This window comes from Gnatocerus cornutus, chromosome 1 (assembly GCF_029298725.1).
Source record: "Gnatocerus cornutus isolate USDA-ARS CGAHR chromosome 1, icGnaCorn1.1, whole genome shotgun sequence".
NCBI classification, from domain to species: Eukaryota; Metazoa; Arthropoda; class Insecta; order Coleoptera; family Tenebrionidae; genus Gnatocerus; species Gnatocerus cornutus.
Window position 1 is genome coordinate 16,716,578 of NC_142233.1, and position 14,043 is coordinate 16,730,620.

Consider the following 14,043-nt stretch of genomic DNA (forward strand, 5'->3'; position numbering starts at 1 on the left):
GCTCGGGAACTTAAAACTCCTCGTTCGAAAATGTTTCATTTTACGCACTTGTATCACAAACGATGACGCTTATGATTGGATGGACAATTCAATTTTCTTTTCAAAACTTCAAAGATACGTCGAAAATTAATATTAAGAAAATATCTGTGACCAATTAGAAAATTCCAAAGCTCTGTTTCTTTAACGATCCGCCCCCTTTTAGAAGCAAAATGGAGAATTTGGTAGAAATCGGAGTAGTACCCAAAAAAGAAGTGTTTTTATTGGCTGGCAGAGTCTTGGTTAAACTCGTTTTTGTAACAAAAAAACGCACCAAGACACGCAATCCGATTGTGGCTTCACGTTCATTGGTTGGATTCCAAACTGGTGTTGATTGGATGATTTGTGGGCTGGTTGTGTCAGGCCGAAAATAGAAGTATTTCATTGGATGTTGATGACAAAAACGCACTTTGTTTGTGTGTTTCTTTGTTCTACAACAATTGTTTTTTTATTTATAGCAAAAAATTCGTTTTTCGATTTTCCGAGAGGTCGGAAATTTGATTTTGTCGTAAAATATTTCAATTTTTTGTTTTTTGGCCAAAACTAATAGACTATTTGTCCGATCGATCTCAAGTTTGGCCAGTTGATAGATTTCGACCTGCTCTTTCGATTGATGCATAACTCAAAAGTAATAAAGGTCGTTTTTGCGTCGAAAAAGTTGATTGAAAACCACCCCAGAAAAACTTCTGGAAAACAGATTTTGGTCAATAACTTGCTTATTTGTGAAGCAAACTCAAGTTATTTGTGCTCATTTAACGCAGAATTTCACGCCGAATTCATTTTTCGCGTACGTCAACAAATAACCAAGTTATGGCCGTTTGAAATTTTGGGTTGTCGCCAGAGGGCCAAATTTTTGAACGTTCAAAACAATTCGTGCTCGATATCTCAGAAACTATTTCAGATATTGAGATGCGGTTTGCGCCATCGTTTTTCTCGCGATTTTTTACGTAATAAATAATTCGTTGATTTTTCTACAGTCGAAATTTGCAAATTTTTGCAAAAATTCATGACTAAAACTATGGCAAACTTTTGATATCGATATCTCGCTTATTTTTTAGAACAAACTTGAGTTTTTCTACATCAGTGTACGCAGAATTTTCCGCAGATTCCAAATCTGGGATTTAAATTCAGATCCGACAACAAATAACTGAGTTATGGCCGATCAAAGTTTCGGATAGTTGATTTTCATTTTTTCTCATTTTTCCCAATATTCAAAGTTAAATATCTCGGAAACTATTAGAGATATTGAGATGCGGTTTGCGCCATCGTTTTTCTTGGCTCATTTTACGTTAGAAAAAGTGCTTAAAAGCCCAAAATTCGATAGTCGATTTTTCGCGAAAAAAAATTTCGACTCAAACGATGAAAATTTTTCATTTTTTTTTATTTTTGGCCATAACTCGTAAACTATTTGTCCTATAGATCTCAAATTTGGCCAGTAGATAGATTTTGAGCTCCTCTTTCGACTGATGTATAATTCAATGCTATTAAACGTCATTTTCATTTTGAAAACATTGATTGAAAATCACCCTAAAATGATGTTTTCAAAACAGTTTTTTTCCAATACCTCATTTATTTATTAAGCAAACTCAACAAATTTGGTCTCATTTTACGCAGAATTTTACGCTGAATCCGAAAACATGATAATTTTTGAATTTTTGTCAACAAATAACCGAGTTATGGCCGTTTGAAATTTTGGGTTGTCGCCAGAGGGTCAAATTTTCGAAGGTTCGAAACAATTCATGCTCGATATCTCGAAAACTATTCCAGATATTGGAATGCGGTTTGCGGCATCGTTTTTCTCGCGATTTTTTACATAAGAAATCGTTTTTAGATTTTCCAATAGTCGAAATTTGCAAATTTTCGCGAAAATTCATGATTAAAACTATGCCAAACTTCTCATATCGATATATCGCTTATTTTTTGGAGTAAATTTGAGTTATTATACATCAGTGAACGCAGAATTTTACGCAGATTCCAAATCTGGGATTTAAATTCAGATACGACTGCAAATAACCGAGTTATGGCCGATCAAAGTTTCGGATAGTTGATTTTCATTTTTTCTCATTTTTCCTAATATTCAAAGTTAAATATCTCGGAAACTATTAGAGATATTGAGATGCGGTTTGCGCCATTCTTTTTCTAAGTTTATTTTACGTTAGAAAATGTTCTCAAAAGCCCAAAATTCGATAGTCAATTTTTCGCGAAAAAAAAATCCTACTCAAACGATGAAAATTTTTCATTTTTTTTATTTTTTTCCATAGCTTGTAAACTATTTGTCCGATCGATCTCAAGTTTAGCCAGTTGATAGATTTCGAGCTGCTCTTTCGATTGATGCATAACTTGAAGGTATTAATCGTCGTTTTTTCCCCGAAAAAAAATATTGAAAATCACCCCAAAAATTATTGACGGTTTGAAAACATCGGTGCTCAATATTTCGAAAACTGCGACAGATCGAACGAAACGGTTTTCGCCATTGTTTTTCTCGCGATTTTTTAGTTAAAAATCCGTTCTTAAATTTTTAGAAACTCAAAAATTTAATTTTGTCAAAAAATCATGACTAAAACAATGTCAAACTTTAGTGGTCGATATCTCGCTTATTTTTTGAACAAACTTGAGGTAATAAAGCTTATTTTACGCAGAATTTTATGAAGATTCCAAAAATATGCGAATTTTTAACGTAGGTCCACAAATATCTGAGTTAAAAGTGTGATAGTGGGTTGTATAAACCTCGATATCTCTAAAACTAAAAACCAGATAAAAATATGCAGTTTTTTTTGATCGTCGTTTATCTGGCGCTTTTTTTTACCAAATTCAAAATTTTAATATTGTTTTCAACCTAGAACGAATTTTGGTTTCAAGATGAATCAAATTTCCAAATAAAAAAAAATAAAAAAATAATTTTGGTATTTTTATAATACCAGAATAATAGAAGAATATGGAGAATAATATGGCCTTGGCTTGCTTAGTAAATGTCCTAAATTACAAAATTGTAAAACAAAAAACACAATTAAAAGAATGTTTTAAGGACAAATTAAAATGTTTTTAAAAATTTTGGAAATTTTATATTTATATTGGGAATCTTGGGTCCCTTAAATTCCAGGATTTTTCAGGATTCCAATAACTGTCTTAAAATCTACAGATATAGAGCAAACAAAACAGACAAAAAGTTTACAAATAAACTTTTAATTTTTTTATTTTTAGAGCGAACCAAAAATTTCCAATATTTCATGTAAAAATTCGTAATTCTTGTATTTTTAACGACAAAACAATGAAATTTGGGGATTTTAATGCATTTGGTTTGTTTAATAATTATGCCAAATTACAAACTAATGGGACAATAAAAACAAATTTTAGAAAAATTTTACTTGTAGACGAAAGAAAAACTTCTAAAAATTCTCATAAAATTTATAATTTTGGTATTTTTAACGATAAATTAATGAAATTTAGGCAGTTTAACGCCTTTGACTTGTTAACCAACTGTTTTCAATTACAAGGATGTAAAGCAAACAAAAAAGCTTATAAAAAGCCGTCAAAAAACTACAATTTTCGAAAATTAAACCAAACTATCCGAACATTTAATCGCTTATAACTCGGCTATTTATATTCGTACCAGGATTTTGCCCACGGATTTGGAATCTGCGTGAAATTCTGCGTAAAATGAAATGCAATAAGTTAAGATTGCTCAAAAAATAAACTGGACATCGATCGCATTAGATTTAGATTACAGATCGAATTAGGTTGCCAAAAAATATTTTTCTAAAAAAAGAAATTTTTGAATTCCGAAAAATGTAAGAGCGAATTTTTAGCCAACGGAATGTTGGAAAAACGATGGCAAAAACCGCATCTCTCTATCTGTCATAATTTCCAAGATATGGAGGACTCGACCTTCAAAATTTTAGCCATCTGGCGACAACCCGAAATTTTCATCGGCTATAACTCAGTTACTTGTTGACGTACGTGAAAAATTAGCAGAGTTTTGAATTCAGCGTGAAATTCTGCGTAAAATGAGCCCTGATAACGTAATTTTGCTTCACAGATAAACTAGATATTGACGGAAATAGAATTTTTCAGGTCTTTTTGGAGTGATTTTTCAAAGCGAAAACAACAATAATTGCTTTGAATTATATATCTATTGAAAGAGCAGTTCGAAGTCTATTATCTGTGCAAATTTCAATTAAATGAGACAAGTAGTTCACGAAAGGCGTCCAAAAAACAAAAAGTTTTTTTTTCAAAAATTTTTCCAGAAATTTTGGAAATTTTCTAGACAATCTTCTTTAAATTTCAAGGATTCTTAGCATCGTGTCCTTGTCGATTTTTACGAAATAAAAGCAAAATTTTGTCGACCAGAGATACCATTGTTCTCCATCCGCTAGATAAACAGATAAAAATAATATTCTTCGATCTATGATTCATAATTTTCAATGCCGAAAGTCCTCCACAGATACGACCGACTTTATCTCTTTTATCTCCACAAGTATTCTTTCCAAAAATCTCAAATTTATCAGTGCTAGTCGCCGCAATGGACTCCTCTAAAATTTCAACGATAGAACTGCCCCGTACGTATTTCCCCACCACCATGGAGGTGCTAAAAACGCGCTTCACGTTTTCCCCCAGGAGACCCCAGCTTGACATACCCACCGCCCCCGTACGCCCCCGGACCTGTTTTACACCAACCCATGCCTCAAAACTTCCTGGCCCACCCTCCAGGACCCCCACATTGTCCTCCAGGCCTCGAGTACTTATCCATGGTCGACCAGTTACTCGTCCACCAGAAGGTCGAGCTTCTGGAAGGTGAGTTAACCCCGGAAAGTCACACTTTTTGAAGAGTCTCGTAGTGGTCACCCACTTCGTCACCGAGACGAAATTCCACATCCGCAACACTCTTGGCCAGGACGTCTACTTCGCCGCCGAAGACACCGACTGCTGCACGCGGAATTGTCTTCACGCAGTTCGGCCGTTTGATATGAGGATTTTGGACAACTACAACAACGAGGTGATGCACTTCTACCGGCCTCTAGCCTGCCAGAGTTGCTGCTTCCCGTGCTGCCTCCAAGTGAGTACCTGTCTTAAGGTCATTTAAGGCCATGTTAAACCCATGTGAAGTTCTGGGAGGTTTTCTGACTTATTTTCATAGGTATCAATTCAACTCATCTGTTTGTAATAGAATTTCTATAACGATTGGCCGGAACAAAAAATAATAATAAAAAAATCGGCAAGTTAAATTATAATTTCATAATTCGGAAATTTCAGGTAATTTTATAAGATAGAATGTGTTCAAAATACCAGGTTACTAAAATTCTTACTATTTGGAGGTTCAAACTTTAAAACTGTCGAAGTTACGAAATTTTATAGACAAATCTTGATTTTGAGTTTGTCCTGCACATGAAAAAATTCTAAAATTCTTATTTCTTGTTCTAAAATTCCAAAATTTCATACACTTAATAGACATCGCCATAGGAGTAAACATACCAAATTTGACTATTTTAACTTTAAAACTATCGAAGTTACGAAATCTTATAGACAAATTTTGATATTTTGAGTTAGTCCTGGATAATGAGAAATTCTAAAATTCTTACTTCTTATTCTAAAATTCTATAATTTAATACACTAAATAAGCATCCCGAAAGAAGTAAATGTACCAAATTTGGTGGTTCGAACTTTAAAACTGTCGAAGTTACGAAATTTTATAGACAAATTTTGATTTTGAGTTAGTCCTACTTATAAAAAATTTTAAAATTTGTATTTCTTGTTTTAAAGTTCTAAAATTTAATACACTTAAGAAGCATCTTCAAAATAGTGAATCTTTAAAATTTGAACGTTCTAACTTTAAAACTGTCGAAGTTACAAAATTTAATAGACAAATTTTGATTTTGAGTTTGTTCTGCATATAAATTTTTTTAAAATTTGTATTTCTTGTTCTAAAATTCTAAAATTTAATACTCTAATAAAAAATTTTAAAATTTGTATTTCTTGTTTTAAAGTTCTAAAATTTAATACACTTAAGAAGCATTTTCAAAATGGTGAATCTTTAAAATTTGAATGTTCTAACTTTAAAACTGTCAAAGTTACAAAATTTAATAGACAAATTTTGATTTTGAGTTTGTTCTGCGTATAAAATTTTTTAAAATTTGTATTTCTTGTTCTAAAATTCTATAATTTAATACACTTAATAAGCATTTCCAAACTAGCAAATAAATTTAATTGTTATAACTTTAAAACTGTCAATGTTTCGGAATTTAAGGAATTTTGAGTTTGTCCTTCCGACATATAAAAAAATTCTAAAATTATTACTTCTTGTTCTAAAATTCTATAATTTAATACACTAAATAAGCATGCTGAAAGAAGGAAATGTATCAAATTTGGTGGTTCGCACTTTAAAACTGCTGAAGTTACGTAATTTAATAGACAAATTTTGATTTTGAGTTAGTCCTACATAGAAAAAATTTTAAAATTCTTACTTCTTGTTCTAAAATTCTATAATTTAATACTCTAAATAAACATCCTGAAAGAAGTAAATGTACCAAATTTGGTGGTTCAAACCTTAAAACTGCTGAAGTTACGAAATTTAATAGACAAATTTTGATTTTGAGTTAGATTTGCATATAAAAAATTCTAAAATTCTTATTTCTTGTTTTAAAATTCTATAATTTCATACATTTAATAAACATCTTCAAAGGAGTAAATATACCAAATTTGACTATTTTAACTTTAAAACTGCCGAAGTTACGAAATTTTATAAAGAAATTTTAATTTTGATTTAGTCCTACATATAAAAAATTCTAAAATTCTTACTTCTTGTTCTAAAATTCTATAATTCAATACATACACTTAATAAGCATCTTCGAAATAGTGAATCTTCTAACTTTAATACTGTCAATGTTACGAAATTTAATAGACAAATTTTGATTTTAAGTTAGTCCTACATATAAAAAATTTTAAACTTCTAACTTCTTGTTCTAAAATTCTATAATTTATTACACTTAAAAAGCATTTCCAAACTAGTAAATAAATTTAATTGTTATAACTTTAAAACTGTCAATGTTTCGGAATTTAAGGAATTTTGAGTTTGTCCTTCCGACATATAAAAAAAATTCTAAAATTCTTACTTCTTGTTCTAAAATTCTATAATTTAATACACTAAATAAGCATGCTGAAAGAAGTAAATGTACCAAATTTGGTGGTTCAAACTTTAAAACTGCTGAAGTTACGAAATTTTATAGACAAATTTTAATTTTGAGTTAGTCCTGCATATGAAAAATTTTAAAATTTTTATTTCTTGATCTAAAATTCTATAATTTCATACACTTCTTCAAAATAATGAACCTTCCAAATTTCAATGTTCTAATTTTAAAACGGTCAAAGTTACGAAATTTAATAGACAAATTTGGATTTTGAGTTAGTCCTGTATATAAAAAAAATTCTAAAATTCTTATATCTTGTTTTAAAATTCCATAATTTCATACACTTAATAAACATCTTCAAAGGAGTAAATATACCAAATTTGACTATTTTAACTTTAAAACTTTTGGAGTTACGAAATTTAATAGACAAATTTTGATTTTAAGTTAATCCTGAATATGAAAGATTAAAAAATTTTTATTTCTTCTTGTAATTTTAATTCTTCTTATATAATTTAGTACACTTAATAAGCATCTTCAAAATAATGAGTTTTCCTTTACCCCATAAAAGAATATACATACCTCAGTCGAGATTCATTGATGAATATTCCTTTATTTTTCATTACCATTCAACCCTCGATTTTCAACACCCCAATATTTACAGAGTCAATCTATTCTTATAGCATCTCCTCTTTAACGACAGCTTACACCGTTTATTGGTATGTCTTCGACTCATAGCCCTTTGGCCAATTGACAGAATAACAGGTCATTATTGTGTGAAAAGTTGATTTTGTGACATTTTATTTCAAACTTTTTACCCAAATATTTTATTATTAATACAATATACAATGATTCTTAGATTATTTTATCAACTAACTGAAATGAAAATACATACACCAAATAAACAAAAAAAAAAAGAAAATATATAAAGAAAACTTATTTGTTGCCACATACAATTTTAGCTTTGTTTATATCAATATTGTCGACTAAGTAATGCGCTGCCACATCCAAGTTTTTTTTTAAACACAACCCAACATAGATTTTGGTTCTAACATATTTATACTCGTCTTTGTCAAAAATCTTATAATAATTTTTTTCAATAATTTGTTCAAGCGCAGCTCTTGAATTTTCCTTTGCTTTATCCTCCTTGAGAAATTTTAATTCCAATATGAGTCCACCTGTTCCACGAGTCACACATATGTCACACTCGTTTTTTCTTCCACGTTTCTCTTTTCCCTTACTTTGAGAACCTGTCTTGGCCTCGCGTGGATAAAACTTCTTCAGTTCCTCGGTATCTCGCAACTCTTCTGATACTTTCACAACTGCCCTACTAGACTGTGTTGTGAAAAGCTCGTTATTATATGTTAAAAAAAACAGGATGTGATGTAACTCTGGTTCATTAAATGGAATTACCGCATCACCTGAGAAAAGAAGTGAAACCGCATTAACAAGGTTGCGTATTGCTTCTTCACATTTTTCAGTTGCCCCTTCCTCAGATTCCTCTATTTCACCTTTTTCTTCATTCTTATTTGCTTGTTCATTACTATTTGTTAGTAGCAGTCGATTCAGTGCTTCTATGTATCTCTCTATATTCTGAGGTTTGAGCTTATATTTGGTTTCAAAAAGCGACTGAGTGTAACATTTACGTTGGATTTCCGTCTTAATCGCAAAGTTTGGGATCTTTAGTACTACAGTATTCCCATACTTCTCAACTGCATTCAACAAACCCTCATCCCACAGTAGCTGCAAGAAGAAATCCACTTGTTTCTGATTCAACTCTGTAGATGGAAAAGAAATCGTATTTTTCAACTCCAATATATTATCAACGTCTGCCTCAGTTGCCACTATTATAGAATTCTCGCCATTAATAAGTTCGTTGATTCTCTTATATATCTCATCATGCACAAGCAATTTTTCTAAAATATCCAGTAAGCCTGAGTTAGGCCAATAAGTGTCAAACATTTTATTTCCTTGTTCAAAACTCTTGCTCAAATAGTTTAGAACAGACCAGCTACTGTAAATCGTTGCCCCATCTTTATTTAACGTTTGGTATCCATTATACCACTTTTTAACACCATCAAAATCATTCACTGCTTGCAATGCAGGATTCTCCAACAGATTTTGTACTTCTTGTTCTGTGAATCCATATATTTCAGAAATAGGTTTTCTTTGGAGGAACAGAGCATGATATTGATTGTTTATCTCAAAGGAATATTTGCCTGAAAAGAGAACACAAGAACTAACTAATGAACGTTCCAAAAAATCGTTATCCTTCAAGCCTGCTGACAACATACTCATAAGAAGACGCATGAGGAATTTCAGGGTCTCATTTCCCACCTTGTCTGTAATAGCTTTCATAATGGGCGGATCGGCCTCGTCTACAAGTATAACAACTTTCTTGTTAAAGTGAGTGTACAAGATTCTAGACAAGAATTCCAAAGCTATTCTTACATTACTTTCAGTGAGTTGCTCCAACCTATTACGATCACAATATTTCAAAAATATCTGGATGCCCAGTATTTTCTTATTTTTGAAGCTCTTAGAACCGTCAGGAGCTGTTTCAAGCAGATACAGATGCTTTTTGAATGTCTCACTAATAGCATCCCTTAGGGAGTCTAAAACATCTGTTTTTGTTTTACCTTCCACACATTTAAGACTCAACGAAATCACAGGATATTGACCGCAATGTTGCTTAACAAATCGACCATGCTTTTGACCTAGCTTTAATTCCATAAACATCTTGTAATTATCAGAACTCTCTGGATTTGAAATTGGCCTTCCATCTTTATCCACTATTATCATCAAAAATACCTCGAGCATACTCATAAATGTTGATTTTCCAAAGCCCCTCGGGGCTGTTATCTGGACCCCAGATGCTGGAAGTTGTTCAAATAAATGTTTTATGCCCTCGCTCTTATCTACAAAGGTGAGTTTTGTTCTGACGACGTTAAAGTCGTCTGTAGTTAAATCGGCGACATCTGATGCTTTTAATGAATCTGGTATGTGCAATTCCTGTAAAGAAAATAAAAAAAAACATTAATTTAACGAGCAATAAACCACACTTACTTACATATGCATGAAAAACAATAAATCAGCAAAACGAATCAAAGCGCATGTAAAACAAAGACAAAAAACTACATTGCCCTAATTATCTTGATCAATCAATTCGTTATTACCTCTGGTGGTCTATTATCGGTAGTTACAATTTGGGCGCCATCAGTTTTTTCTTTGTCATGATCCCGGTTGACAGATTCACCCTCCGTATTCATTATTCTTCTTCTTTTCTTGTCCATCTCATCCATGTCTATAATAGAAGTATTAGTAATGAAGAAATAAATTAATAAACATTAATAGGCGCTATTGCAATTTTATTGGATTATTAATATATGTATGTAATAATAAAACACATAATAATAGTGGAACTAAACCGTTTTGGAAAGATTGCTTGAAATCTCATGTTTTACCCTGTAATTGCGTGTGTTCCTATAAATCTCCTATTTTTAGTAATCATATTTCGTAAATAACATGAGCTAATAACATGAAAGGCACTTGTGGCGGAGTTCAAAAACTCCTAAGAGATATGCGGTGTATGTTCATTGTGCTGCTCACAATTTAAGATGTTTCTAATTTCAGTATCCTGCAACCTGTCACTTTGCAAAATTTAAATGATAACGATTTGTTAGAAAAAGCTTTAGTATTTGTCAATTTGTAGAAAAAAGTTAATATCGATTTCGTTTGCAAAGGAAATTCTTAGTTTTCGATCCGCTTTTCGACATCTTCTATAGGAGAACTCGCTGACTTATTAATTATCAAGAATCATTTTATGTCTTCAAGCTTTTCTGAAGTCTGCACTGCATTTCTGCTCTTGATTACCATCCCTCTAACTACGGCTAATGCCGAGCGATCATTTTCAAAATTGAAATTGACAAAAACTTATCTAATAAGAAATGGGACAGGAAAGGTTAAGCAGCTTAGCTGTTTTGTCCATCCAACATTCCATGGCCCGGAATTTGAACTTCGATGACGTAATTAACACTTTTGCTGAACAAAAAGCCAGAAAAAAAGACTTTTAATTATTTAAAATTGATTCTAAGACAAACGTAATTTCGGTTAAATTATTAGGTAATTGTTATAATTATAACGTTCGTATGTACAGCCGGGGAGAAAAAATCTTAAGACGTGAATGTCATTTAACTGTCGCATGGTGTAAAACCCCACTTAGAATTACTAACCTTAATTTTTGCATTGTCAATTTTCACAGTTTTAATTTTTTAATTTCTAAATACTGAATTTCCAATATTGCAAGAACCTGAATGTAAATTATTCCGCTCTGTTCTAAAGAGATTATTCTAATTTTATCGACTTTTAATACTTCATTCATGATAATTTTTAATTACAACTAGTCAATACTTTGGTGTTTTAAATGTCAGTAATGACAATGACAGTAATGTACAGACTACACTCAAATTTTTGAAACGCCAGAAAAATGACGTCTAAGATTTTGTTGTTCGCGGCTGTACCTATTTCACGTAGTGATTTATTATAAAATAAAAAATACCTACTGTCATTAGTTGAGCTTGAAAGACAAACTAAAAAATGAGAGCAATAAATGAAGAAACTCAAAAATTGTAAATTAAACGGAAAGTCAAGTATTGTTTGATTTGGACAACTTTTCTCGATCATGAAACTAGCAAACTAAGAATGGAAATAACTTACAGTACGAGTCAGCTTTAGGCAGATATTTCCTCTGCGATATTTAAAAACCTTTACAAAAACATAAATTCAGATAATTGCCTAACTGTACCTAGTTTTAGGTTAAGTACAACACGTGTTACAACTTCCCAGCAATAGTATAATAAATACAATTATTCCAGTTATTAATTACTACCATGTTTTGGACGTGAAAGCAATGTTTTTCTTTTATCACACTGAAAAATGGTAATAACAATGTACCACGTTCGTTGGTCAGGATTCAGTTATTTGATTTACTTTAATTTTAGACACAAGCGTTGAAAATGAACAGAATTTCAGATGAATTATATTTTACTTATAACATTTAATAAACATCAAGACATTTTACTTACACCGTAAGTTCAAATTTGCGAACACTAATGAAAAATAACACACTCCAACCGCCAATGTCAACTGACAAGTTAAATGGAAACTGTGTTATCGACTGAAACAGCAAGTTAAACACAAACCACGACCTGCTGTATATCTACGACCTGTGCAAAATCTCATTTCCCCGCATCAAGAATGTTTCTGAGAAAACGCATTTTTTTGCCGAGGAGGGCGCCACTGCTCGGGCGCTTTTGACATTGTTGACAAATTGAATTTTGGGGTTAGTAAGATTTTTTACTTTTGAAAGCTACAAAAAACACAAACGTAGAACAAAGTAACGATCGTAAACAAAGCACACAACGAAAACTTGAAAAAGCAACAAACAACGTGTAATAATTTCAATATTCAAACTTAAAATTTGAAATGTCAAAAACAATGTTGGTAATAAACCCAATATGGTAAAATGTTCCCAAAAGTGCCCGAGCAGCAGCGCTTTCCAAAGCATATGCGGAGAAACAGTGGAACTACACGAATGCACAGGTCGTATATGTCATACCAATTGATAGTGTGGCCCCCATTTTAGTGTTAACTAGTATACATGAATGACCAGTGTATTGTATTGTGTTAGTAAAATTCATTAAAGTTGGTATTAATTGGGGTGTTTTGAAGAAGAGGGGGATATCGTGTCAAACGTCAATATGTCAAAATGAATTTGTTTACACTAACCTACAAACTTAAATTTATGAACTTTGCTGGCTCTTAAAAACTGCACTGTAAGTTGAAAGTAGTTGGCAAAACACTAAAAAAAGAGATACCGGTCCTTTCTTACACTGGACCGGTGCGTAAGTTGCTATTGAAGTGCGAAGTCTTCAATAGCAGCTTGATGGTTACATCCGTTACATCTAATACGAAGAGGTCGCCCTAAACTTATCCATAGGCTTTTTGGGGCAAGATTATATCAGATTAATGATTTCAAGATTACATTATATCATTTTGTACATCAATGCAGAAAGAGTAACGTGTGTGAAGAAACTTTTGGATTCCTTTAGAGTTTGACATAAGTAGGGCATTTGGTCCTAAAGTTAATAATGTGTGCTGAATTTACGCAAATGCAGTACAGTTGCAAACATTCATGAAGTAAAATCAGACAGTTTCCAACTAGAGTGGTTAAGGTTAGAGCTAATTTATCAAATTTTGAATTTACTACTTCTTTGTGGACGAGTAGGCCAAAATTTCGGTTAAGATTTCATTCTAGTTTCACTCGCATCACTTCTCTTGTCCTCTTTAATCCTTTAATTAGGTGATTAAACATTCGTGTTTCAAAAACACAATAGTAAACTGCTAGTCGGCGAGATTCTATTACTTCACTGTTAATAACAAACAAAGAAACCACTTATTTAAAAACCATCACAATTTTTAATGCAATAACCTCATATTTTCGGAAGAATTCAACAGTTTTTAATGTTATTCCAACGCGAAATGTAAATGTTTCATCAATGTTTACAAATTTTGACGTTCCTGTCAAAATGCTGCCATGCATGTCGGCAACTTTTGGTGTTTAAAAATATCCCTATCAAGTACATTCCTCGACACAGTTTTTGGGTACAGTCCCAAATTTTGGGCCAGGATCAACCTTTGGACCTCACTAAGGTTTGATATAAAATATAGATATACAGCAGGTCGTGACACAAACCACGCACCCTTAGACCCGAAACTCCAATAGTAAAGAGTGGGGAGAAAACACTAGCGCCAAAGTGGTTGTAGGGGAAACTAATCTGGTGAGCGCCAAATTTAATTTTTTTTAAGTTTTGTTACGTTTATTCATCTT

At 32.0% G+C, this 14,043-nt stretch overlaps 2 protein-coding genes across 2 annotated transcripts; one reads left to right on the forward strand and one right to left on the reverse strand.

Moving 5' to 3' along the window:
• Positions 1 to 4,486: 4,486 nt before the first annotated feature.
• Positions 4,487 to 5,131, forward strand: LOC148180585 (phospholipid scramblase 1-like). Its single transcript, XM_088049811.1, has 3 exons — positions 4,487 to 4,592; positions 4,651 to 4,827; positions 4,872 to 5,131. The coding sequence occupies exons 1-3, from the start codon at positions 4,556 to 4,558 to the stop codon at positions 5,114 to 5,116; spliced, it is 459 nt and encodes a 152-aa protein (XP_087905937.1). The 5' UTR covers positions 4,487 to 4,555; the 3' UTR covers positions 5,117 to 5,131.
• Positions 5,132 to 7,981: 2,850 nt separating this feature from the next.
• On the reverse strand, positions 7,982 to 12,322 carry LOC148180586 (uncharacterized). Its single transcript, XM_088047097.1, has 3 exons — positions 12,239 to 12,322; positions 10,331 to 10,458; positions 7,982 to 10,166 (listed from the first exon to the last, which is right to left on the reverse strand). Exons 2-3 carry the CDS (start codon positions 10,454 to 10,456, stop codon positions 8,091 to 8,093), a joined length of 2,202 nt encoding a protein of 733 aa, XP_087903223.1. The 5' UTR covers positions 10,457 to 10,458; positions 12,239 to 12,322; the 3' UTR covers positions 7,982 to 8,090.
• Between the last annotated feature and the right edge of the window lie 1,721 nt (positions 12,323 to 14,043).

Excerpts from the sequence above, each read along its gene's own strand:
- LOC148180586 (XM_088047097.1), bottom strand. The coding sequence starts at position 10,456 with ATGGATGAGATGGACAAGAAAAGAAGAAGAATAATGAATACGGAGGGT. Across the intron at positions 10,167-10,330 it reads CCGATAATAGACCACCAGAG|GAATTGCACATACCAGATTC; the intron begins GTAATAACGAAT and ends TTTTCTTTACAG.
- LOC148180585 (XM_088049811.1), top strand. The coding sequence starts at position 4,556 with ATGGACTCCTCTAAAATTTCAACGATAGAACTGCCCC. Across the intron at positions 4,593-4,650 it reads TTCAACGATAGAACTGCCCC|GAGACCCCAGCTTGACATAC; the intron begins GTACGTATTTCC and ends GTTTTCCCCCAG. Across the intron at positions 4,828-4,871 it reads GAAGGTCGAGCTTCTGGAAG|TGGTCACCCACTTCGTCACC; the intron begins GTGAGTTAACCC and ends AGAGTCTCGTAG.